The sequence below is a fragment of the Amblyomma mixtum genome, chromosome 1, assembly GCF_055824585.1.
Source record: "Amblyomma mixtum isolate Tamu chromosome 1, ASM5582458v1, whole genome shotgun sequence".
Lineage (NCBI taxonomy): Eukaryota > Metazoa > Arthropoda > Arachnida > Ixodida > Ixodidae > Amblyomma > Amblyomma mixtum.
Window position 1 is genome coordinate 294,887,378 of NC_143012.1, and position 25,190 is coordinate 294,912,567.

At 42.0% G+C, this 25,190-nt stretch overlaps 1 protein-coding gene across 1 annotated transcript; it reads left to right on the forward strand.

Moving 5' to 3' along the window:
- LOC149372110 (sister chromatid cohesion protein PDS5 homolog B-A-like) lies at positions 1-24,712 on the forward strand. Its single transcript, XM_089566466.1, has 16 exons — positions 1-88; positions 2,514-2,629; positions 3,939-4,148; positions 5,283-5,369; positions 6,447-6,547; positions 8,564-8,681; positions 9,925-10,005; positions 12,220-12,354; positions 13,640-13,755; positions 15,185-15,276; positions 15,883-16,028; positions 17,687-17,829; positions 18,777-19,003; positions 20,317-20,417; positions 23,328-23,513; positions 24,649-24,712. The coding sequence occupies exons 2-16, from the start codon at positions 2,558-2,560 to the stop codon at positions 24,688-24,690; spliced, it is 1,857 nt and encodes a 618-aa protein (XP_089422592.1). The 5' UTR covers positions 1-88; positions 2,514-2,557; the 3' UTR covers positions 24,691-24,712.
- Positions 24,713-25,190: the final 478 nt, after the last annotated feature.

A 25,190-nucleotide genomic window follows, 5' to 3' on the forward strand; every position in this document is an offset into this window, starting at 1 on the left:
CCGAATCTTTTCAGCCATTGGTCTCTTGGCGCTTGGATCACTTACGCTTTAAAGCCCCTTACGCTTTTCTTCGGACAGCGAACACGAGGTAAAGCATGCCGCCGTTTTTACAAACTGCGTCATATGTCATTGGCTCTTGGTGCCGGCACGTGCGGCTCGTTCTCTTTGCTGAGGAGGCACGAGGGAGGGGGGTGGCGTATTGCGCTGCTTGCTTGCGAAACCTAAAACGCGCAGGGCTGCCATCGCATGCCAGCATTTTCCGAGCGTGCCACTATCTTGACGGTGGTTAAAAATGAAAGAATACAGGCAAATGTACTCACTGAAAGGCGTTGGCTGCAGCTTATCTGTACTTACCTGTCGTAAATCTGCATTGCGGCCGCGTTTCGATTGAGGCTGTGCGATGTGCTGCGCGCGCTGTCAGTACATGTTAAAAGATCTCGAGCTCCAGTTGGTCGAAATTAATCCGCGGAGCCTTCCACGACGGCGCCTTTTTCTCTCCGTCTTCTTTAACTCCCTCCCTCTCCCTTCCCTCGTGGCGCGGTTATGGTTTCCGCCAAAGAAAGTTACTGCGCCTTCCCCCTCCTCATAACCAATTATTTTGCGTTCAGGCTACGGCCGCCACAACGGTGTCTCTTCATAATATGAGGGCGACAAGATGTCGCAAAGCTTTTCATCATGCACTGCTAACAGTCTTGTTGCTTTGAACTCTTTGTAGCACGGTGCTTGTAGCTGTAGTCAGCCACCTGCTGCAAGATCAAGAATGAGGAGGCCTGGGCCAGTGCAAATATATAGATCAACGCAAATCTTTGTAAACGTGCATGCAGAATGTTCAGTCCCGTCAAGAGCGCACCGCAACTGCTGTGAATTAAACCATTACAATGTAAAAAAAAAAAAAAAAGATTTTTTGCAGGCTGTAGGTGAGCGAAGAATGTGAACACAAAACAATGCCGGACCAGTAAATTGAGCAAGAATGTAGTAAAAACAAGAATTGAATGCACCAGGTGGCTGGGGAATTCATATAGCACTGTAATGAACAGTAGAACGCCCGACCACACTTAACTATAGAGTGCTCGAGTGGTGCTGTGCGGGGAAATGAAGTGAAATTTTAAAGCAGGTACTGACTTTCACTGATAGTACTTGCTCTCCAGTGGAGCCGAACAGACATGCAAACTGCGCAGAGACAAGCACCTTGCTGCTAGCAGAGCAGCCACAATAGGAAAAGCGTAATAAAAAAAACGAATAGAGGAGTATACCTCCCAAAGCAAACACCTTGTCTGATACAGTGAACATCTCATCAAATGGCAGAGAAGTGGTCAAGTACTGATTTATGTACGTCAATGCTTCGTTCACACTCAGCACCTCCCTTCTATACATGGGAAGCTTCTCACAGTGGCTGAGTAGTTAGTTTTTACTTTTGCCTGGAGCCTTATCATTACAGGTGTGTGGTTCACAAGCACAGGATCTGCAATGTGCAGATAAGTGCGTGCTGTAGTTATTCTTGAAATTTGGGTATCTGACCTGTTTGGCCTGATGAATGTCTTTCTTGCACTTCAGTTACCCATGCGCTTGTTGTAATAATTTTTGTCTCCCCCCCTCCCCTATGTAATGCCTGAAAGTTATACAGCTATGTTGAAAAGTGCGAATCAGCTCTCCCAGCAGCTTGTCTTACTGCACAGTGCAGTAGCAAGACGGCCCTTGTAATGAAGTCAGTATCTGAAAAATTTCAACAAAGCCATTAGTTAAAAATGGTGTTGCAGATGCATTGATGACCCCCATGCACCTCGTCTGCATGTTATGCCAGCTGTGCAATTACAGTTTGCTGAGAAGAAATGCACAAAAATGTTGTGAACACCCTCAGTCAGTGCATTTTGTAGAGAATGACAGAGAAGGCACATAACTTCCTGCCCTTTTCTTCTCCCATTTATTGAACACATGATCTGCATTCTGTTACCACATCTGCTGATGACAAACAAAGTTTGCATCTCACCTGCTTTTTAACCTAACTTGAAAACTGATTTAATGGCAACGAAATTGGAATCAGGCAAGGAAATGCCAAGGTACCTTTTTGATGCTTCGAGACTGTCCTGTTGAATCAACCCAATCAAGAGTAGTGTCCCCATCTTAGCATATAATGCTATTCATGGTATGGCTGTGCTCATATATTCACGTCTTGTGCTTCTCATGACATGGGTCATTTTGCTGCTTCAGCAAAGAGTTTCCATCCCTTTCACATATTCTCAAATTACAGAGTTTATTTGTTTTGTATTTCAATAGCTAACATTAAAAAAGCATGCAAGCTGCAATGTAAAGAGTGCCAAGTTCATCTGGTACAAAAAGTCATTGCTAGGCCTAGCACAGTCAAAAAGATGTGCATGCTCACTGTGTATATGCAATTGATGCATCTCAGAGGGTAAGTAACATTTAGTTTCTCTCATTGTATCTTGTTGATAGAGATTTAGTATGAATGAGGACCATATAGGTAGCATATTTTAACCCTCTTCATTCTGTTGCAGCTCTACACAGGCCTCTTGGCAGGGCCACCCTTGTGACTATAAGTATGAACTACCCTCCCTATGTAGAGCCTTTTGACAGCACTTCAAGCACAGAGTTCATAAAAACACAACTTCAGGTGTGTAGCCCAGTTCCTTTATAATGCAGTTGCATTTTTATCTTTCCAGCTTGTTCCCATTGCAATGCTTTGGAAAGAAGTTTGAGTGCTCAAAGCTGTCATTTAATTTGAAGTAGTCATTGTTGCATCAATCTCTTCGTGGTTCAGCAGTGAAAGCACACCTCTGGATAAGACTAAACAAACATACCGTTGCACCATTCCAGTGAAATTTTTTTCCTTCTTGCGAATTAAGGAAGCATACTTGTAGTTGATTATACTCGTAACATGTTCATCTACGTTTCTTTGAAAGATCGTTTCCAAAACCAACTAGCTCAGATAGAAACCCTGCTTCAATTTTGTGGAGGCTGTGCACAACACACTTCTCAATTTTAGTGATGCAAAGTGCCAGCAGTGTAGCTGTCGCACCGTACAGGGCTCCAGTTACTTTTGTTGATTGATGTGCGTAGTATTATATTTGTTCTGAAGAAAATGCAGATCATTGAAAAAACAGTGGAATAAAGACAGTCCATCAACTTTTTTAGCCTCTGTGCATATCCTTTGTCGTGCTTCAGACTACTAATAAAGTTCAGCATCAAGTTTTCATTTTTGCAGTAATAATCTGTTATTAGACTTGTTATAGGATACTTCATCAGTGAAGCAGCTCCAAATTGTTTTTCTGACTGACTAGAATATGAAGCAGTTTTCATGAAACATATGAATGGGCATCTCTCGATATTGTTATGTCTGAGGAACCACCATTATTTTATAATTCGCAGGTGTGCTCACATATAATGAGGCTAGTAAGAAAATGCAGTCTTGAGGACTCAGCCACAGAATTGTTTGCTTTTTTGTCACTTGTCGCTCCTCTAATGTAATTCCAGCTGCTTCCATGGTCTGATAATTACCAAGAATGCAACTGTCCTCTGAAAAGGTGTATTACATGCGCATTTCAGCAATTTTCATAAATCCTCGCTTTGATTTGAACTTGCTTACTAGGAGCTTCTGGTTTATTTGAGCTGAGACTTCGCTCCCATCAATATCAAGTGTATTAAAAGGCTGCTCTCAATTCAAACTCCTCATAATTTGAGCAAATTTTCTGACTTCTTAAACTTTGAATTACCAAAAGCTGACTGTGTTGCCCTTTGCTACCATTTATCTTGCTTATTAGTTTATAGTTCTATTGCCAAATAACCAACTCTTGAGGGTCAGGTGCATTCATTACTGCTGATTTTATTTCTATCTATACCTCTTATGGCAGTGGAGTCTCTCCAGTGCATTTTTTTATTGCCCTGTTACAGGTAACTACTAATGTGCCCCGATTCTCTTCCAGACCTGTGTGGTTCAGTGTAAGCAGTTGACATTGCCAGGTGACTGCGATGTAGTGGAGAGAGGTTGGGTCAGCAGCCTTGCACTGTTACTCAGCAACACTGGCTTCCTCTCGCACAAAAGCAGAGCAGTCCAGCTGATGACAGCATGTTGCCATGCCCACATCATGGTTTCAACAATCAACAATGTGCCATACAGCTGTGGCAACCTTGTGGTCAGTTGGATTGGTTTGGATAATCCTTGCAGAGGAAAATTTTTCTAAGATGTTTTATGTTCTCTCCAACGTTCCCGTCTTTTTTGCATGCTCTAGAAAATTCATCAGTAAGGTTACTTTTAGCAGTACAACGTTTTAGGGGAATCCCCCAAGATGGAGTAAATCTGTATTATAAAGTAATTACTCATTAGCATCCACACGAAATCTAAAGAGCACTGCACAGCCTCTGTCGTACAGTGGATTCACAGCTGCTTCTTTAAACTGTGTCTAACCGCCCCATTCAGTGCAAATAAACCTCACTTGCTGCTTTTTCATTAGAACCTATCTCATGTTAGCTGTTCTAAAACATATTTTCAGTTACCATATATAGCACAGTCTCCCCCAAATATGCTCCTCTGTTCATGTTGAGAAAGTGCTGCTGGCGTTGTATCAGGCTGTAGTGACATGCTGCCCCAGCACTGTTCTTAACATGACTTGACACCAACTAGCCCAACTCCAAATTGTCAAGAGGTTACTCATTGTGCTCATATACTTATGACATTTTGAATTTTAATTCAAGAAATGTGGAGGGAAAGGGGGAAGCACATTCATTGCTGGTTTGCGGGGTTAGTTTAATTCCTGTGCTATGTGTGTGGCAGTGTCTGGCAGCATGTTCTGTGAATCAAGCATCTAGATCTGGCCACTGCAAAATTGGTTTCACAACAGGTATGTTGGATGAAACTTGCAGGATCAGAATTATGCTCTATATTCTGATAGAGCGCACTTGTTTTTCTAATTTCCCTTTCCCCCGATGCAGGATAGCAAACAGGTTTCTTCTCCTGGTTAACCTCTCTGCCTTTCCTTCTCCTCCTCCTCCTCAAACTGTAAGCCAGGTAAATGGCAGCTAGTTTCGCTTCAAAACTTTAGAATTTGTGATCATGGTGAAATGCACTTGTGAAGGCTAGCTACTGCAGATATGTACAGCTCTATCAATGCCTGATCATATCAATGTCTGATCATATGGTAAACGGTTTTACCAAGAATCGTATTTTGTGCCCATTCAACCAATGGGTTTTGTCTACTGATTACAGAAGCATGCTTCTGCTGATTATTCCATGCAAGTTCCCCGAGCTCATGACAGAATTTGTATTTCAGAATGTGTTACAGTTTCTTGTTGATCAGTTGGCCATGCTAGGCAACTCTACAGATCCACTGTTTGAAGAACGCTGGGAACTGTTCAAGGCACGTGCATCTTTACTCCTCTGCAATTAACTTCTTTCAGTATAAAGCATGCCAATTGAAGGGCAGCAGTGTCATTTTATGTTAGCAGGCCACAAACATTTATATGGGGGTACATTTTAAACGGAGCATTTCAATACACGCACGTGCGCGAACACACACACACACACATGCACGCACGCACGCACGCGCACAGATACCACTACTACAAGCCGTCTTTGCAAGCAAACTGCTGTGCTGCGGTGCATTTTTTGTTATTTATTTATTTATGCTGTTTTGTTATTTATCCCCCGACTGCAATGCCTGACAGCACTGTAGGATCTTGCACGCAAATAAAAACTTATTACGCCATGCGGATCTCTGAGGATAGGCTAAACCACCATTCACTCCTAAATGGTGATCACAGAGTCCTTTTCAACCTTGATGCCTGAAGTTCGAACCTAGTGACGGGAAAAAAATGTTCCAATATTAGGTCTAATTTTCTCGGCAATAGATGAGTATTTGCTGCTGAACAAGCTCCAAAATATGTAGCAATAAAAGTCCACACAATCGATGTAAATCTAAAAAAAAGTTGTAAAAGTTATCCCAAGTGTCCCTTTACTATAACCATTGCTTCCACGTTTCCTTTTCAGTTGAACAAAAATTCTAATGGCATGGTATTGTGGCACCGTTGGGTGCATACCTTAATTTTGCGTTGAGTGAAATAATGTGTTTAACATGAAGAAATTGTGTTTTAACTTTCAGTAGTTTTCTCAGCCTAGTGTAGCTGCAGTGTGCTTAAATGCTTCATGAATGCTGCTTTCCACATTGGTATATTTCATCATTGATAGCTTGTTCAAAGTTATTCGTCAATATACACATACTATAATGGATGTGTTCATTCATTCGCTTGCATGCTGCCAACCTACGATACGTGCATTTCTTTGTTAATGGCCGCAGTGCCGATGTTAATTTCATCCCTGGTTTGAAATAGCTCATTTCACATTGCAAGTAGGAGATATTTGTATGATGCACCCTATGTGAACTCTTCCATTTTTCTTTCCTGGTATGTCATGCCTTTAAACTTTCCTCTCTCTGCAGACAGTGGGACATGGAAACCTGTTTTGCCAACTGCACCCCAAAATGCTTCAGTTTGGCACCATTGTCCACGACCTGTTTATTGCTCTTTATGATGCTATTAGGTAAGGGATAAGAATGCATTTCAATCAGCATTCTTCACAGTTGAAATCAGTGTTCAGATTTGCTAGTCTCAACATAGCTTTGTAATGCGAAAAATGCAGATGTGCCAGAAGTTGTAACATCAGTTTGTTTTGCAGGGTCTGTGCACAGTATACTTAGATGCAAAGTCTCACAGGTCTCTAGCACTGGCAATGATAACAGGGTGCTTTGTGTCCATATTCAAGTCTTAAGAAGACAAGTATAGAGAGACAAGAAGCTCATTAGGCTGACAGGTGTTAGGACACTGACAGTCTCTCAGAGGATGTAGGAAATATTTCCGTCAGAGTTTCTTTGTTATCGTTGTCCTTGTAACTAGAGAAGGCAAGAAACTGAGCAGTCGTTTTCAATAGGAGATAGTTTGGCAGAGTAGAAATGGAAGTTGGACCCATTACCTCCACATGTCATGTGTAGTGCTCTGCAAACAGAGCTATGGAGGCAGCTGCCTGCTTTTCTGCTTTCGAAGGCATTCATGTGAATACTTTCATAAATACCTTTGGAAGTAGATGGGGATACAACCGCTATCATGGTGCAGTTGGTAGAGCCTTGCATGCGACTGCAGAGGTCATGAGTTTGGCCCCCATGTTGCCAACACGCTCCCAGCGGCATGTAGCTGTTCGTCCTACTTTGTCTGCTTGTTTGCTAGCTCTCAATTATTAGTGCGAAAGCACTATTCCCATGTGCAAACCCAAAGCAAGATCTTGCGATGTTTGTGGGTCTGTGCCAAGTGAAACGAATGTGGGTTTGCAATGTTTTTGTGTTTGTGCGAAGTTAAAGAAAGAAATAAAAATACATCAAACAATTTTCCGCAACTTGGATTCCAACCAGCAGCGGCGCAAGCAAACCAGCTTTGCTGGCCTCTGCGCGAGAGCACTAGGCTATCGCTGCAGCCGAACACGCCTCGTGTTAAGCTGCAACACACTCACGCACTATGCATTGCACATAATCTTCGTCATCAACTAATACTACTGTCAAGCTAATATTCGTGCTTTAAGCTATGTGGCAGTAGTGACAGAGAGATGTGCACAGCATGCATTGGCGTGGACAGCATTGTAGCAGAAACACTGCACTAGAGCAATATGTATTGGCATTGACAACATTGAGAGAGAGAGACCTTAATGAATGCAGGAGAGGTCTGCCTGGTTATTAGCCTAGCATGCTTCTCCAGTTGACTGCATTGGTGCAGAAACGCGACATTGGAGCATAGGCTGCCAGGATACATGTGGTAAATTAGCACTAAAGATGAAAAAGTTGAAGAAGTGCATAACTTGCTCCGTGGGTCAGTGGACACCTCAATCGCGATTTCAGGTACATAGCGATGGTGTCCACCTGCAAAAAAACTGTGCCACAATATTTTGTGCTTAGCAATGTTAAACTGCCAGCCATTTTTTGCTTACTTTCTTGCTACAACAATGAGAGAAAAAATAATAGTAACATTCCCATGCATTGTTTTGTTTTTTTAGCTTTGTTTGCATACTTTTCAATATTTACATTTATTGGCCCTTTATTTGCCATAAAATTGATATAAAAGTGTTTCTGATCCAATGGGAACTGCATAAACAGTCTGGTCAAATGTTTAGGGGAATCCCCCAAGGTGGAGTAAATTTGTAATAAGGGAGTAATTACTCATTGGCATCCACCCAAGCGCAGCCATACGGCTACAAAGGAAAGCTTGGGTGGATGCCAATGAGTAATTACTCCCATATTGCATAAACAGACTGTGTAATGGTGTATGTATATGTGGTGGCACTGCAAGCAGAAAAAACAAGGTGTGTGTGGGGGGGGGGGGGGGGGGGGGGGGGGGGGGTATTCATTTAACTCACCCTACTTCTCTTAAACTCTGGGGTAGGAGACTCATACATGAAGGAGCTTTACCTAACATGAGCCTGAAATTTTGTGTAACACACACACATATTTTTTAAGATGCAAATTTCAGCTTGATATACTTAGTAAGTTTGTGCATTTGTACCTTCCTTTTGCAGCCACAACATTGACCTTATTTCCGCAGGATGGCAGTTTTTGTCACCAATTTTGAACAACCTCGAGTCAGTGGAGAAGACCTTGGGCTTCACATTCGCATATTTTATTCCTCCCTTAAAGGTGTGAATGGTTGTAGGCCTTCTTTTTTTTTTACACTTCTGTCTATCAAGAGCATTGTGTGAAGTTGGCAAAAATAGTGAAAAAAATAGTATATATATATATATATATATATATATATATAAAAATTGTATATATATGCCTGCATGCTGCCCACATTGTTTTGTAATCTCTGACAGCATATTTTAGTTACCAAGGTTGGCGGAAAGCATGTTTGCTGCCTTCTTATACATAAAAAGCTCACTGGATATAGCCAGTACTTTCGTTTAGTTCACCCTGAAGCCAAATGTGTGCATTTTCGGCGGGTACATTTTTGAGCTTTCAGTAACATATTAAACTGAAATATATAATGTCTGCTGTCCAGCATGCAAAATCTAACATTAGTATTTGACTTTGTTACAAATGTATGGCTTTTTGTGGTACTTTACTAAATAATGTAGAAAATAATTTCCCATCTAAATGCAGGTTATGTAGAAAACAGCTATGATTCTCCTTGCTGTTTTCAGTCTATATGATTTAAAACCATGGAATGATTAACCCTGTATTATGCAGTGTAAAAATGTGAGGTAGAAATTCTGAACTTCAAGAATTTCCTCATTACTGACCCTTGCAGTGCAAAAACGTAAGAAGCTCATAGATCTGTTGAAAAAAAATGCTACTGTATTATTGAAGTTAACAAATTTAGCTAGATTCTGAGCACCTAGAAGCCATTAAACTGCATATGCATACTCATGTGCACACAATAAGTCAGTAGTAAGATTCAAAATCAATGTCACCTGCTGATGATGGAGTAGGGTCGCTGAAGTTGCAAGTTTCTTTGGTGGGAAGGTTATCTATTACAATGAGAGATCTTTCAGCATGCTCTGTACATCTCTGGTAGTTGGCTCTATGTCTCTGGTTTAATAAATGTGTTGGCAAAATGCGGTTTTTGTAATACTGCGCAGGTGTGATATTGTTTCACAAGCAGAAATTAGATCTACAGACACTCGTACGGTCTGCATTGTGCATGATGCAAAAGGCACTACAGGGCTGAAACTGATTGCAGCCCAAGTGCATGCAGTCACGTGCCTGCAAAGAAAAGTATTGGCGATGCTTCCCGATTTTGTTAAAACTGTTTGCTACAATGTTGGTACTGATACCAGTGTTTTTGGGGATATAATAAAGCACAAAACTTCATTCACATAAATTTTGCGCTTGCGCATTTCCATGTTACCCATTTACAATTTTGATACTGCTGGCATTTCAGAAGGAGAAGCCATTCTGCTATGCTGTTTCAAAAGAGTTGCTCCGCAACTCATCTCTGCCAGTGCAGCAGACTATTGATGTGGTGAGCTGGGTTCACATTTTAAGAACTTCCCCCAAATAAAATTTGCAAGCAAACATTTGAAGATGATGATGACAATTGACGTTTTTTTCATTGCGGTCATCCTGTGCGAAGTCCGGTGTTGGTGCAGTGTAGGCAATGAATGATCTGCCCTTCATCAGTAGTAAAAAAAATACCGCAGTTTTTCTTTTTATGACGCCTGCATGTTAGGTCGAATGCTTGAAAAGAAAATTTCAGTGAGAAAAGAAGGACGCACCCTGTAATTTTCACTATAAAAAAAAAAAAGATGTTAGCCTGGTATCTAATAAGGGCTCATACTTTTAAACACAGTGCCAAGGGTAGCACAGCAGTTTTGTTTGCTTAGGTTGGCAGACTCACCATGTTCAGACATTTCCAGTCTTACATAATGATATACAGGGTCTGTTCTGAAAGTAGTAGGACTGGTTTTTTCCTGGGCGAACGGGCGGACGAGAGGTGTTCTGCGCGTGCAGGATCGTTGAAGGGGGATATTAGGAATGCTGGGGAAAATCGGCAGTCGGCTCTCGGCCGTTGAAGAGAGGAGGTCACTTGTACTGCGAACCCCTGTCGAAACGTCTCGTCATGCAGAATCGTCGAGCGTTTACTGGATCAGCGATACGCGATCAAATTTTGAGTAAACGTTGGTAAAATGGGCAAAGAGACTAACAACATGATTAAGGAGGCCTACGGTGACGCTTCCATGGGTAGATCAGGTGTTTTTTGAGTGGAACAAGCTTTTCCGAGAAGGTAAGGAAAGAGTGGAGGAAGACGACCACTCCAGACGCCCTTCGACCAGCAAGACCAACGAAAATGTGTAGCGAGTGAAACATTTACTTAACCGTGATCGTAGAATGAGTATCAGAATGATTGCTGATGACTTGAGCATTCCTCAAACCCAAGTTTTTGAGATCGTGACAGAAAACTTATCCATGAGGAAAGCGTGCGCGAAGTTGGTGCCGGGAGTGTTGTCAGAGGAGGGAAAGGCCAACCGGTAGGATCTTCTTCATCATGTGAATGAGGACCCCGATTTTTTGCCCAGCACAAGGCGGCAACGCTGCCTCAGCCCCCCTAGAGCCTCGACTTGGCCCCGCCAGACTTTTTCCTATTCCCGAGAATAAAATCGACGCTCGAGGGGAAACATCACGGATCGGTAGAGGTGGTTCAGCAGGCCGTGACGAGGGAGCTAAACAGCATTCCGGTCCAGGCGTTCCTGGAGGCGTACGAAAACTGTAAAACTCATTGGCAGCAGCGTGTAGGTGCGGAAGGGTGCTACCTTGAAAAATTGTAATCGTTTGTACTATTCTCTTGAATAAATTTTGTTTAAAAAAATGAGTCCTACTACTTTCAGAACAGACCATGTATGTAAATGTATGTCAGTGCAAGTGTGGGTGAGCAGGCAGAATGAGCCGCCTCTAATAGTGCCAAGATATGCAGGCTTGCTGCCTCTCAGGCCTTGTCCTGTCCGCCATGCTGCGTTTGAAGTTGTGAACATTTCGCAGATTGCCCAACTGTCCATGCTTTTAAAGGACTATAGACACCAGATTTTAGATGCGTGTTTTCTTCATTCAAATGATGCGTTAGGCACTAGATACGTGGATCGCCATCTGGAGTTTGCTTACAACCACTAAATAATTTATAACTCGATTTCTTCACATGAGGCACGAGAAAACATAGTTTTAGTTCAGTACAACACTTAAACAAGCTTCAAGAGCTGGAATGACAACAAATGGCATATCAGCAGTTACATTGCCATTTTTTTCGTGCCTCAGGTGACTTAAGTGTGAACTACACGTCACAGCCATCATTTGGTTGATGAAACCGAAACGGCATGAGAAAAGGAATTGCCCTGTATATTATTTAGCGGTCATAGGCCAATACCATGTGGTGATCCATGTATTTTAATGTTTAACGCATCACTTGAAAGGAGAAAGCATGCAAGCAAAGATTTGGTGTCTGTAGCAAACTACAGCAACTCGACAGTATTCAAATAATGGATATTGTGGGGTCAGGACTGGTGATTTCATTTGTTTTACGCCTCAAGAAAGCTCCTGTCACCTACTCTCTAAACAGTATGATGCAAACCCATGTTTGTCCCGAGTCTTTTCTTAAAAGCATTTTAGGCTACTTTTGCTGTTAAGTAGAGAACAGCATGTGTGTCATGCAGCACACTGTTCCACAGTGCGTACCATGATTGTGCAGTTGCTACAAGGTGATGTAGCGGAAAGCTCCGATGGACAGTCCATGGCCAAGTTAGTGTACATCCTGGATGAGGTGGTTCGCATCTGTCCCATGGCCACATCACTTGCCTTCGGCCAACTCGCTGCAATGATCGAGGTAACAGAACCACTCAGTGTCCTTCTGCCTCCAGTATTTAAAAATTAAACATCGCAAACTGCTCTTATTTGGCGTCTCAGTAATACCATCCCAAGAGTAAATGTTTTCTGCTCTGTGGTAAGTTTTTCGGCAGAGCTATAGATTGGTAGTAGTTTTCCAACACTTGGTTACATTTTCCAACTGCTGTAAGCTTTAAATACGTCCTAGCTGCTATATTATGATAGCCAGTATTTACCAGGCACCGAAGAACAGACTGCTACTGCCATGTTTGGACTATTAATAGCACCAAGCCCTACTAACCTGTTGCTATGATAGAATCCAAAACACTATCCACTTTTAGAAAGCTCATAAGACAGGTAGAGGTTGCACTTGCTCCAGCCGAAAGCTTTGAATAAGCTGCACAGGACATCGAGTTAAGCCAAAGGTTCGGCTTATCACACAAGTGCAGCATTTGGTGATGGTGATGGCACAGAGGCTACTTAAACCATCCTGTGTGAAGTCTAGTCTTCATTTTGGAAGGCTCAATAGACAGATATGGATTTGGAGCAAAATCTTTTGTTGTTGTTTACTGCTTCACCAGTCACTGCTTCCAGTGCAAGTTCAGCAGGAGCACAGTCAGTGTGCAGTGCACTTAAGATGGAGTGGTTGCTTGGGCCGAGTTCCAGCTGGACCTCTGATTTGCATTAAAGATTATGCCCAAATCTATCTGAACCGTTTGACTTTTTGTTTTCCTGACTAAGTCGATTCCTTATAAAAACTTGAAAATATTACGGTTCTAAAATTGGCTGTGCCAACACGTTCAGAGTAAATGAAATTGACACCAGGAAATTGTTGTATCTATTAATTTAGGAAGTTTTACACGAGTATAATATATGAATAATGACACAGCTTTGAACAAATAAATGTTCAAGATGTCATTGTTGTCTATTTAAATCTCTTAGCAGGCACAGTCTGTTTTCAAAGCCACAAAACAAATCTTTATCTCAAATTTTGTTGTTTTTTTCTCAATTTTTTGTTTTTCAAATTGTTAGGGCCCTAATCAAGATATCCCTTCCATAAGTTGCTAGGTTTTTAAATATCTCCGAATGCAATTAGTACTGTCCATGTTAGTTGAGCAGCTGCTCAGAAAAATTATTTATTCTTGCTCACGTATGCAGATATGGGCACTGGAGAAGCCATTTGTGTGAAGAACCACATGTCAATGATAACTGTGGCAGGATTTTGTGCCTCACGGGGGCAATGCAGCACATTGCTCAAATTTTTATTCCTCCCTTTGTGTGTGCAGTCTCGGGACCCTCGAGAACGGTTTTTGGCTGCACAATCAGTGGCCTACTTGGCATCTAGACGATCCCTTCATTTGGCTCCTGGCTCTAGGTGGATTTGTCGGTTGTACTTGGAAAGGTAAGCATTGTTTCAAGATAATGTGACATCAGTACTCTTGAAAGAGACTGAAGGCTCTTGTCATACCAACTGCATAATATAGTGACGTCATCTTGAGACAAAAAAAAAAAAAAAATTGTGTGGTTGCTAAACTGCAACCTCACTGAGGCTCATGAACTCAACCATGAAAGCTGATTTCACTAGCTTCAGGAGACCGCAGAATTTCCAGTCAAGAGGACAACAATTAAACTATGGCTGCACTAGCTTAGCTGGCAGTGTCTCATGCATGATGAGATTTTCAGCTTTGCTACTGGTGCTATCATGTTTGCTTCAGTGTGAGGCATGCTTTCATTAGCAGATCATTTATTTGCTACAGTGCTTGTGAAATTCTCCTAAGAGCCATACAGTCAGCTGAAATATGCGATGTCGATGCATGTGAATGGCAGCCAGCCAAAAGCCAGACTGTTCACTTGAATGATTACTACCTGTGTTTCTCACTTAGACATCTGTGCCTGCCAAGTTTCTTTCGGGGAACAACCTTTTCGAAGCCCCTGTCCTTTGCTTGCTTGCATGTTATTTCTGGTATGTGAAGGTTTCAGTACTTTATGGCACAGAAGGCAGCAGGATCGAGACAAGAACCAGAAATCAGCGAAACTGGTGCCTCATTCTGACGGCCAGATGAAGTACCACACCTGACTCCAATATGTGTTTATGGAGGGTGTATGTGGTATGTACCACATGCAGTACTTACTTACTATATGGTACTTACTATGCGATACATACTAAATGTTAAGTGTTATGTACCGTTCAGCATTTACAGCTTTTAATGTAAGGTATTTGTCCTTGCCTGCACAGCATTCATTTGATGATGCGGCACCTGCTTGATGGTAAATAAAGCATGGTAAAACAAGAATATTGAAGTGGCAAAAGAAGTATTTCGTGTGGCAGGCTAATGTAAACGTGACATTAGCTTTAAGGATGCAAACCTTCTAAAGGTGCTCTTTCTGTAAATTTCATCAAGTTCAGCATTCTGAAACATCAAGGAATCTGAGCCCATGTACAAGAACCAACCGTAGCACACTATAATGTGAAAATGCATGGTATGTGAGAAAGAATGTGACAGCCATTGCGCTCATAACCACGCATGGCACAAACCCAAGCCACAGGCTCTTTCATGGCAGTGCCAGCCACAGACGAATTATTGCTTAAATTTAACTGAGCCTTGCTGTGCCTGTTTTGGGTTTGTTGTCAAGAAATTTTGCAGAACAGCGAAGCATGCAATTCTGCTTACAGTCATGTATATTGTACTGATTGTAGCAACTGGCGCCGAAACAGGGATGAAAAAATTTTTGGGCGACACACGTAAGGCGCAATTATTGTTAATACTGTGCTAATATAGCTGCTAACAGCTAATATTGTGCTGCACATTTTGTCATGATGCTCTATTCAGATATACCGACAGCTGCCACCGCATCCAAGCCATGTGTTTCAGGGAGACTGCAAGCTTCCTGCATATGCGTGAATTCTCTGCAGATGTGATTGGTATGTAGTGGTCACTGCAACATTAAATTTAGTGGCAGAGGCATAAAATGCACATCGATGATAAAGTGGCAGACACAAACAAAGTATCTTCTGTGTGTATGTGCATACATGCATTCTCACGTGTGCACAAACTGCAATTTTTGATCCTGTGGACAGATCCAGTTCTTCCATCAGGCCACAAAAAACAAACCAATGGCGTAAACTTGTGAATTTTGTGGAAGTTCTTGCCAACAAAAGCACGGAATTTTCTCCTTTTTTCATTAAAACTCGCACCACCCACTCATGTGCTCTAAAGCTGACCCACCATGTGGCATTCGAATCTGATATCAGAGTTGGTCTGAACAAGAAATGCTACAGAGTAGTGCGTCCACATGCCATCTGCGTGCAGACCTGCTAAGAGCTGCAGCAAGATCATGTGTATGCATATAATACTCAAGGGAAAGTATAAAATTTATGAGCATTGTACACAGTTCTTCAGTCCATGGGTCAAAACATCAAGTGAGAAATAGATCAGTGCATGAAAACTTGAGAGCAACCAGTGAGGCTGTCCCTTTTTCATGTGGCTGTGAATGCCTAGACACTCTTTGTTTTTTATATGTGTTGCAGATGCTTTGCTGCGGATACAAGAAAGCAGCGGTGCTTCTATCAGGTGCTTTGTCACAGAGTCAGTCACAGAGGCTGCTCTGGGGAACCCAGAAATCATCACAGATCAGCTCATTTCTCTCCTTGAAGCTAACACTCACACTGCTTCGGTAGGTAAATTTGTTTTTTCTTCAGACTATCAATATCATGATGCATTAACTTGCTTGCTTATGACCACCATATTGACTGCTTTCATGCATGACAGAAGGGATTCATGTGAGCTTCCTGCATGAGAGCAACTTACTTATTGCTTGAGTTTGACATTTTTGCTAGAAATTTTCATATGCTTTCCCATCACCACCATTGCTCGCTTTTCATCCATATTTACCATTCCAGCACCACAACGACATCGCCATATTCTTGCATGGCTGCTCTCTCACACACTAACAATTTTTTTTTCTGCTCCTGCTCTTATGAAACCTTTTTATAAGCCATGTCAGTGCACGTTAAAGAACCCCAGGTGGTCGAAATTTCCGGAGCCCTCCACTACGGCATCTCTCATAGCCTTATACCCGTGCCACACGGACAGATTTAATGCCATTAAGTGCTTACTGCCTTAAGTTTTAATGACATTCATGCGGTGCCACACGCGTAAATTTAATGTCATTAGCCTTACTGCCATTTGCGACCTACTGAGTTCGCCACAACTCATTCGCCCGTGCAATGCGTACTCTTGTTCCCATTCCACACGCAGAAGAGCATGCAGCTTTATAAGTAACAACTTCCTAACGGAGTTCGGAGGTCGTGGGTTCGGATCCCACCGGCGGCATGTGGTTGTTTTTTCTTCTGCTTTTCTAATCAATTAGCTTTAAGCGACAACATATTCAGTAATATTCTTACTTGATCAACACCACAAAAAATAAATTAATTAAAAAAAATTTTAAAAAATCCCCTGCGCTCCTTGGTTTCTGTGGCTGTTGGCTTCTCTCAACTTCCTAACTAGTAGGAAATGGTTAATTCTTAACTTGAAGCATCTATATCGCATTTTTGATCCGAAGAGCGCCATTTTCACCAGCCTTATTGACAGTTACTCTCGACTTGTGTGATGACATGCGAGTTTATGGCTACTTTTTCGACTTGTAAAGCAGGAACAGCCGTATTTTCTGGAAAATCGTTTTTACATTAAATTTGAACAAAATTCCCGATGTATTGTGCCAATTAGCAATGTTTATATTCAGATGAAAGTTTTGACTACCTTACAAGCGTTATCGTCATCGCCACTTTCGATAATGGCATTAAATGTGGACGTGTAGCACCAACTCCGAAAATAATGGCATTAACAAACTTAAGACCTTAAACATTTACTGCCATTTCTTGTGCGCGTGTGGCACGGGTATTAGGCGCTTTGGGACGTTAAACCCCATAAACCAACCAACCAACCTTGTGGCTTGTTATGGGGTATTTTTTGTTTGCAATGTTTGACCACATGGCTGTTCACACGCCTTTCCCATATTAGACAGCCCTCAAGAGCAGCAGCTTATAGGTGGGCGTTAAGAACGCCACCTGCTCAGGGAGTGGGGTAACCTTCCAGATAGATCTGGAGGTGTTTGTGAAGATCCAGAGTTGTTATCGTCCAAGCTTCACATCACACATTACTTGCTTGCTGCTCACAGAGCCACTGCCAACAAACATTGGAAAAATTCTGTTTCTTAATCACACTTCAACGAAGGTGAAAAAGCTGTCCACTGCATGTTATTTCAAACTGTCATCAGCACTAATACTTCAAAAATGTCAAGTCTGCACCATCTCCATTTTCTTTCTCTTTCAGATCCGAGTTCGTGAGAAAGCCATTTTTTGCCTCGGAAAGTTGTACAGCAGCATGGCTATGGACCGAGCCTGCCCACGGGAGCTTGTTTGGAGGATTGCCAACATGATCCTCCAAATGCATAAGAGGAAGAGTGCCCATGACCGGTGAACACAGACCTCTAGGGCTTTCAGGATACAATTGTCCTAAACATTGACCACCATCACCTCTGGCCGTTCCATGCCTTCCCTCTCCCTTCCTTTCTTTTCTTACTAGACAGTGGTGGTTATAAAGCCAACAATCGTTGCCCTTGCATGCGTGGGTAGTTCCTTGTGTGCCTTTGAAGATAACTGAGAAGTGCATGTATTACTGTGACAAGGAATAGGCATTACAAGTAGGCGTCATGAATTGGCCTCGCGTTTTGCTTGTGCACAAATGAGCAGCTGCAAAAATTTTCCACTGGCTCATTTCACATGTACCTCTGAATTGAAGTTGGGCTGTAAAAACAAATGCTCTTGATGTGCACGTTTCCACAGATAAGCATGGACATGCATGTTTGGAGCCACAGTAAAGGGCTTGAGGTGCCTTAGAATTGTCTTCAAGCGCCTCAGAAAGTCCTCCAGACCTTAATTTGTAGACCACTGTTGAGAGAAAGGACTGGCAAGGGTTGATGTCATCTATTCCATTTTTGCACCGGCAGCCAGACTAGATGAAGGTGTGGTGTTGGAGAGCTAGGAAGAAAGGTTGACCAGCGATGATCAGTCCATTTCTAGTGTGATGCACTGTGCATTGCATGCTGTGAATGCTTCCAGACACAGTCCCAGAGCAGCACGATAGAAACTTTTTTTTAATGCATGACACAAGCCATGCTTTTCTAGACGTTGTTATGCTGCTCAGATGCCATAAAAGCTCGGCAACTCTCCTGGTTTTCAGCTTGCCTGTTTTTCTAGCAGCCTTCTAGTTTGGGTGGCTCAGTTGGCTGTTTATAGCGTCGCAACTTTGACACAAATCAGAAGTGTTTTGTTTGTTATTCTTGTTGTTTTGCTGTTATCACATTTTATAAGTATGCCCTTAGAAGTGTATGCTGTTTTATTCTTTGCTTCTTTTGTTCCAGAATGCTCGTGAACCAGACGTATGCCTTGCACCTTGTACCAGTGGCACTGTCCCCGTCATACCGCATGGAGCTTCTGTATGCACTCTACTGTAACCTTGAAACGCCAGCGCTGTTGGAATTTCAATGTCTGCACGAGAACCTGCTGCAAGCACAAGCCAAGCTTAAAAATCTTTTGAATCAAGTGGTGATGCCAGATTCGAACAGATCTGCACCTGCATACACTACAGGTGACAAATACCAATTGACTAAGCACAAGGTCACAATCTGAATACAAGGGAAACTGTCCCATCAGTATGGATTAGCTACGTTGCATTTAAAACGGCAGTTTCAATCTAGAGAATCCAAAAAATGCAGGATTTTGATATATATAGGTCTGCAAAATTTTGTAATAAATTGCCAGAAAATATTGGGCTAGAGAACTGGACCTACCAACACATTGCATGTGCCGATTATGTGCGCCATCTCTCTCCTCTTCCTCTCTTTCCCTTCCCTCACAGCATGGTTCAGGTGTCCACCAAGAGCAAGATGGTTACTGCATCCTGTTTTTTTTTCTTCATAGCCCCTCCTCTTCCCCTTAAGAATATTAAAAGCATCACTCTTTTTTTCTTTTACCCTGTAGCATCGATGACATATGCGATGTCAAGATTTTGCCGACTTCTGTTACTAGATGCCAACTCCACCTGTTGCAGTGGACAAAATTGGTGTCTTAAGTTTGAGTGTGTTGAGACACTACCTCATTAAGACGTTGGTAACTGTCATAGCTAAGGTAACACTGATATAGGATGTTCATTTTTTAGTTCACTGAGCACTTCAACACCTGAGGTATGGTTGTAAAAGCAAGACTTCAGTATGTTCAACTTTTGCCATTTCCTATAAAATTGTGAGGTTAAATGAGAACTTTAACTTATCTACCACTATAGAGCAGCTGTCCTTGTTTTAATGCATTGAATTTTGTACAATTCAGTGCAGTAGTTGCATAATGAGAGTATTTATGTACGCGTATTATACTCTAATAGTTAGACCGAAGTAGGGCAACAGGGTAAAGCTCTCTGCGAAGTTTTTCATGAGCAAATGAAATATTTAGTTCAGTCAGGCCTTATTCCATTCTCCAACTGGGGCCGCCGCGGTGGCTCAGTGGTTATGGTGCTCGGCTGCTGACCCGAAAGACGCGGGTTTGATCCCGGCCGCAGCGGCTGAATTTCGATGGAGGCAAAATTCTAGAGGCCCGTGTACTGTGCGATGTCAGTGCACGTTAAAGAACCCCAGGTGGTCGAAATTTCAGGAGCCCTTCACTACGGCATCTCTCATAGCCTGAGTCACTTTGGGATGTTAAACCCCATAAACTAAACCAAACCAAACCATTCTCCAACTTTTCACTGTGAATTTTCTCACCTGAGAGCTGGTGGAGTTCTTAATTTTTACAGGAGGCATGCACGGTATGCTGTATAAGAGCAGCCAAATTTTACATTTCAAGACGGTCGGATACGTGGAGTACAGGTTACAAAAGCCACTGCACTGACATTTACTGTGTCCTTTACAGAGAGCCTGCTCATAAAAGAGCTTAGGAAAGACAGGCCTGCGTGTTCCAACTTGCTCAATGGTTTGAACAGCCAGCAGTCATCAGCCGTTGCCTTCAACAGGGTAAAAATTTTTGTTACATAATCCACTCTTTGGAAGGACGTAGGGGCAGCAAGTTTGCAAAGTCCCAAAGAGGCACTACATGATGTGGCATACCGCGTAGTGTCACTCATGCAGAAGTCGTAACTTAATCCCTATCGGAGAATCACGCACGATGTAGTATTTTAAGCGGGGACACAGGTTTCAAATCGCGAAAAATGGCGAAAAATTCGATTTTCTAAAAATTAAAGAATCTGCTTGTATGGCTCCTGTCCTATGCTGTCCCAAAGTTTCGTTGCTGAAATATACAGAAAAGTACTAAAAAAAATCGTTTTATCAACAGTGGCAATGTTGCATATCACATGAAATGAATAAAAAATCAGCATTTTTTTAACTCCCTATATTTTTGCGGTGCACAGCACTATATCTTGGGCTCAGTGGGTGGTTGGTTTTTTCATCTTCAAACCTGGTGCCTCAGGTCAATTCCACGCGCAGTTGTAGACACACAAAGAGCAAAGGTTCCCCTCCACGGTTGCCCCCAGCAGCTGGTGGAGTTTGTGTGGGAGCCAATGGCACAACGCCAGCTCTTGCTTTCAGCTAGCTATGCAAGTTTGTCTTGCATTATATTTTTTGGGGCTTTGGACTTCCGTGATCATGGACCAACACTTGTTCTAAAAAAAGTCCAAAACGGTTTGTCATTAGTACAAATTTTACTCGCTGGTACATGGAGCTATTTTCTTTAATCTGCAGTGAATAAAACCTCGCATTGGGCCAAGCTCAGGGGCAAAAGGATTAGCCACCTCAGTGGAGAGTCCGCGATCATTATTCTCACAGAGAGCTGCCAGGAACTGGAGGGTTAAGTTCAAAGCTGTCTAACATTTATTAGGTCCTGAACAAAACAGCCTCTTAACAGTTAGCCCCCACGATGGTTTTCTGCCAGCCTGCTGCCGATGTTGTGAACCATTAGCACCAAATTTTGTCGTTTCTCAAGAGCACCGATGCTGTCAGAGGGAGGAGCCCAAAGCACACATCTAAACTAAAATATTGAAAAAAAAAAAAATCTGAAAAATGACCTTTCTATACGAGACATCTCCCTCATTACCCAAGATTAAACAGGTGTTTCAGTCTGAGAGGAACCTCATTTACAGGATGTCCTCCTCTCCTTGGTGTCAAACTTATCACAGTGCTCAAGAAGTGGGTTCAGGCACCTGCAGAAGGACACTAATGTGTGGACAGCCTAATGAACATGGCAGATGAGGAGCTAGGATTGTAACTTGCGGCTTTTTTTACATACTTCTACAACGTTTTTTACTAGTTGCTTAAACGCTATGACTTGCAGTTCATAAATGACCCCTAAAGAAACATCCAAATTTTTGAACACTGTTGAAAACAAAGTTTCCAGAGGATCTTGAGTACTACAAAAAAACTACAGACTTGTAGTGCGGAGCAAATGCTGCCTGAAGAAGGTTCAACGAGAGGTCGAAACTTGCCCCCGTATGGGGCTAGCTCTGTTGTCAGCACTCCGTTGTTTCAGAAACTACATGCATGCGACTACCCTGTTTCGGGCGCCCAACAATTCAAGTCTAATGGTGAACGAGCACTTTCAAAGTTTGATGATCTCCACATTAACTCACTCGAGTCAACGTACAAGATCAGCAGCCTAGTAGTACTACCAACTGTGCAGATTGTGCGTACCAATGAGTGTAAAAAAAAAAAAATGAAGCTCTTTGCATTTATCCCCCGTTCTCTAAAGGTTTAGGTTTTTTTTTGCTGATAATCATCGCTTTTAGTGTTTGAACCATACAACTAGCCAAAGAACACTGATTTCCCAAAAACAGAGTAACACTGATAAATGTCCACGTATTCTTCTCACAAGCGAACACCAGAAAGTTCACGGCCAAGCGATACAGAACTACCGACTCATTCAACAATGTGCTCTCTTAAACAGTCAAGCAATGCTGTATTCACAAACGGACACCAAGGGCTGAAACCCTAGTGCGTTCTAGAGCAGTAAACATGGCACTTGACTTTGAAAACGTTTTTCTAAATACTGCTTTCCTGGGCTGTTGCTCACCTTGTAGAATGGATTTCTGCTCAACTGCTTTGTTTATTTTGACCCAGGTTTTTTTTTTTGTTGCACTCCCAGAAACACTAAATGTAATGAAAATCTTAGTTTTTCAGTTTGATATATTCTGAATTCTTGTTCATAGGGAACACGTCTGTGCCAACTACACAACAAAAAATGACTACTAAAAGTTTGTGTTGGGGAAGAAAAACAGTCTTAAGATTGTCTTGACACCGACCAGGCATTCAGAAATCTAGTGAAGGTCAAACCAGTTTTCTACTGCATTTCATAAAGTCTGAAGGCTTTCCACAAGGTGCAGAAGAGAAAAATTTGGTAGAAAAGAAGGTTCTTGAGATATATAATGCAGAAATTTTGTGCACATAGTTTTGGGAACATTACAAACAGGCAAAAACATGTTCATCTAAATCCATCAAAAAATTAAGTGAGTGATGAAAGCTGCCTCTTAAAGGCATGGTTTGTGTTCACATAGCCTGCCTTTGTGTACTGTATTTACTTGCATAATGGACACATTTGTGTATCTGATATTTAGCTATCAATGAATCTCCCAAATTTTTGTAAATGTTCTCAGAAAAAAAGTACATTCATTATGCAAGAAAAATTTTAATTTGGCATGCTGAACCTTTAACAAGCTGGTATCTCAGTGTCTTTGACAGGTTAACATTAAAAAGGCTGCACACTGATGTCAAAGTATGGGAAATTTGTGGATGGCATGAATCCATCTTGCTCGTCTTTTCTTGTACAGGCCACGCATGGCCCACTTGAACTGAAGGCAAAAAAATAATTACTTATGCCTTTTGGAGTGCCAGTGTGTGCCCAGTACCTGATCTCTCCATTTGCTCGCCCTTCAGGATGCAATACTGAAGCACCTCAGGAACACAAGGAGCAGAGCTCTGCCTGAGGCGGAGAGGCTTCTTTGGGGTGCTACGTTAGCTGTTCTGAGTGAATATGACCTGGAGCAGCTCCTGACTCACATTGCCGAGCTGAAACCTGCAACAAGCCTGTCATATGCACCTAGAGATAGGCAGCTTTTCAAGGTTTGGAATCCTCATGCATTCTTATCTTCACATGTTACTAGTCGAAGATGTGGGGCCAGTGCACAGTTTGTATTTAATTTCCATGCATTTGTTTGTCTACGTTGATCACCTTTTCATACGTTTCTTTCCACAGTGCGCTTGAAATTCGATTAGCAGTCCATACACATGCAGCATAACATTGCAAGCATAAATGTTGCTTTTTGTGACTATGGTACTAAAGTCACTGCTAGAACAGAGGCTTCTCACAAGCCATGTTTACTTTCTCTGTCCCGAGTCACAATAGGAATGCAGAAAATAGGAAAGCCTTGACTAACGAAAAGGATTTAAATTAATTTGCAGACACTGCAGTGAGCTTTGGAAAGGTAAATCATGTGGGTAATGTTGAGAGGCTGGGAGATAGCAGGGTAGATCAAGGAACAAACACGAGCTAATGATAACCAGTTGAGATCACGAGGAAATGGGCGTGAGCAGGGCATGTAACGCAGAGAAAAGATAACCAGTGGTCCGATTCCAAGAGACAGCTAAGCACAGCAGGGAGCGGCAGAAAATCAAGTTGGCAGACGAGATTGGGAAGTGTGCGAGGAAAATGTGACCACAACTGGCACAGGACAGGGTTAACTGGAGGAATATGGGAGAGGCCTTTGTATTGCACTGGATGTTACCGGGCTGATGACAACAAAAAGTTTGTTGCTGTTAAGCTAAACTTGGTTGACTTGCGAGATGTTGGGTGTGCAGAATGCTGTTCAGCCCTGTTCTATGTACTCTAGTTGGGAAGGTAGCTCAACTGCAATCTTGGGCAACATTTTGGAAGCTGTACATGCACCAGTGTACAACAAAATGTATTCAGGAATTCCACAAAGTTATGATAATAATACTGTTTTGTAGCTGCTTCAAATTGTTAACTGGCTTTCAAACATTGCTCAAACATTGGCAGTGCTGTCTCCCTAGACACTGCAATCTTCTCTGCTGCAAGCTATAAGCAAAGAATTCTCGGAGCACTTGTGAACCCGCCTTAGCTGAACTCTGTTAATAAAGGGTAAAGCACACCACATAGACCTTTTGGAAGTACAGAATATATGCCTTTGTGCATGGCTGCACTGCGTCACAATGAACTAAAATGAATTATTTCTTCCAGATATTGTCAACGGCATTTCCAGATGTTCACGGCTTGAAATAAACTTTGCGTGATGTCTTTTCAATTGTTCTGCTTTTCATGTTTATTCCAAATGGAAAAATTTCCTCGGCACGCATGGCAGAACAAAACAATCAACTTATATCAATGATACACAAGCAAAACTAGAGCCTAATATCTCTGCTACACATGGTCAAAAGAAATGGCACCGAGTGCTTAGTCAAACGTTTGGTTCACATCTTTGTTGTTGGAATCGATTCCTCAAGTCTAGATGTAATCTCATTACGAATTATGATGACAACTACAAACTACATTAAATTTCTTCATGAGCATAATAATGTTGCTGATAGGCTTGAAATGCCAATCACTTTTGCTCAGATGTACAGTCGCAGCTCGTTATATCAAATAGATAGAAGAAATCTTAAAATAGTTCGATAAAGCCAAAATTTTGTAATAAAAATCTTGGGTTCAAAACATCCGTGATCTCTCATTTTTTATCGCATTTTATCGCACCTTTTTTGCGATTTTTTCTCTTAGGTCAAGCG

Bases quoted from the DNA above. Each gene is read 5' to 3' on its own strand.
- LOC149372110 (XM_089566466.1), top strand. From the start codon at position 2,558: ATGAACTACCCTCCCTATGTAGAGCCTTTTGACAGCACTTCAAGCACA. The intron at 2,630-3,938 runs GTGTGTAGCCCA...ATTCTCTTCCAG, and splicing joins TCATAAAAACACAACTTCAG to ACCTGTGTGGTTCAGTGTAA. The intron at 23,514-24,648 runs GTTTGGAATCCT...TATTTCTTCCAG, and splicing joins GAGATAGGCAGCTTTTCAAG to ATATTGTCAACGGCATTTCC.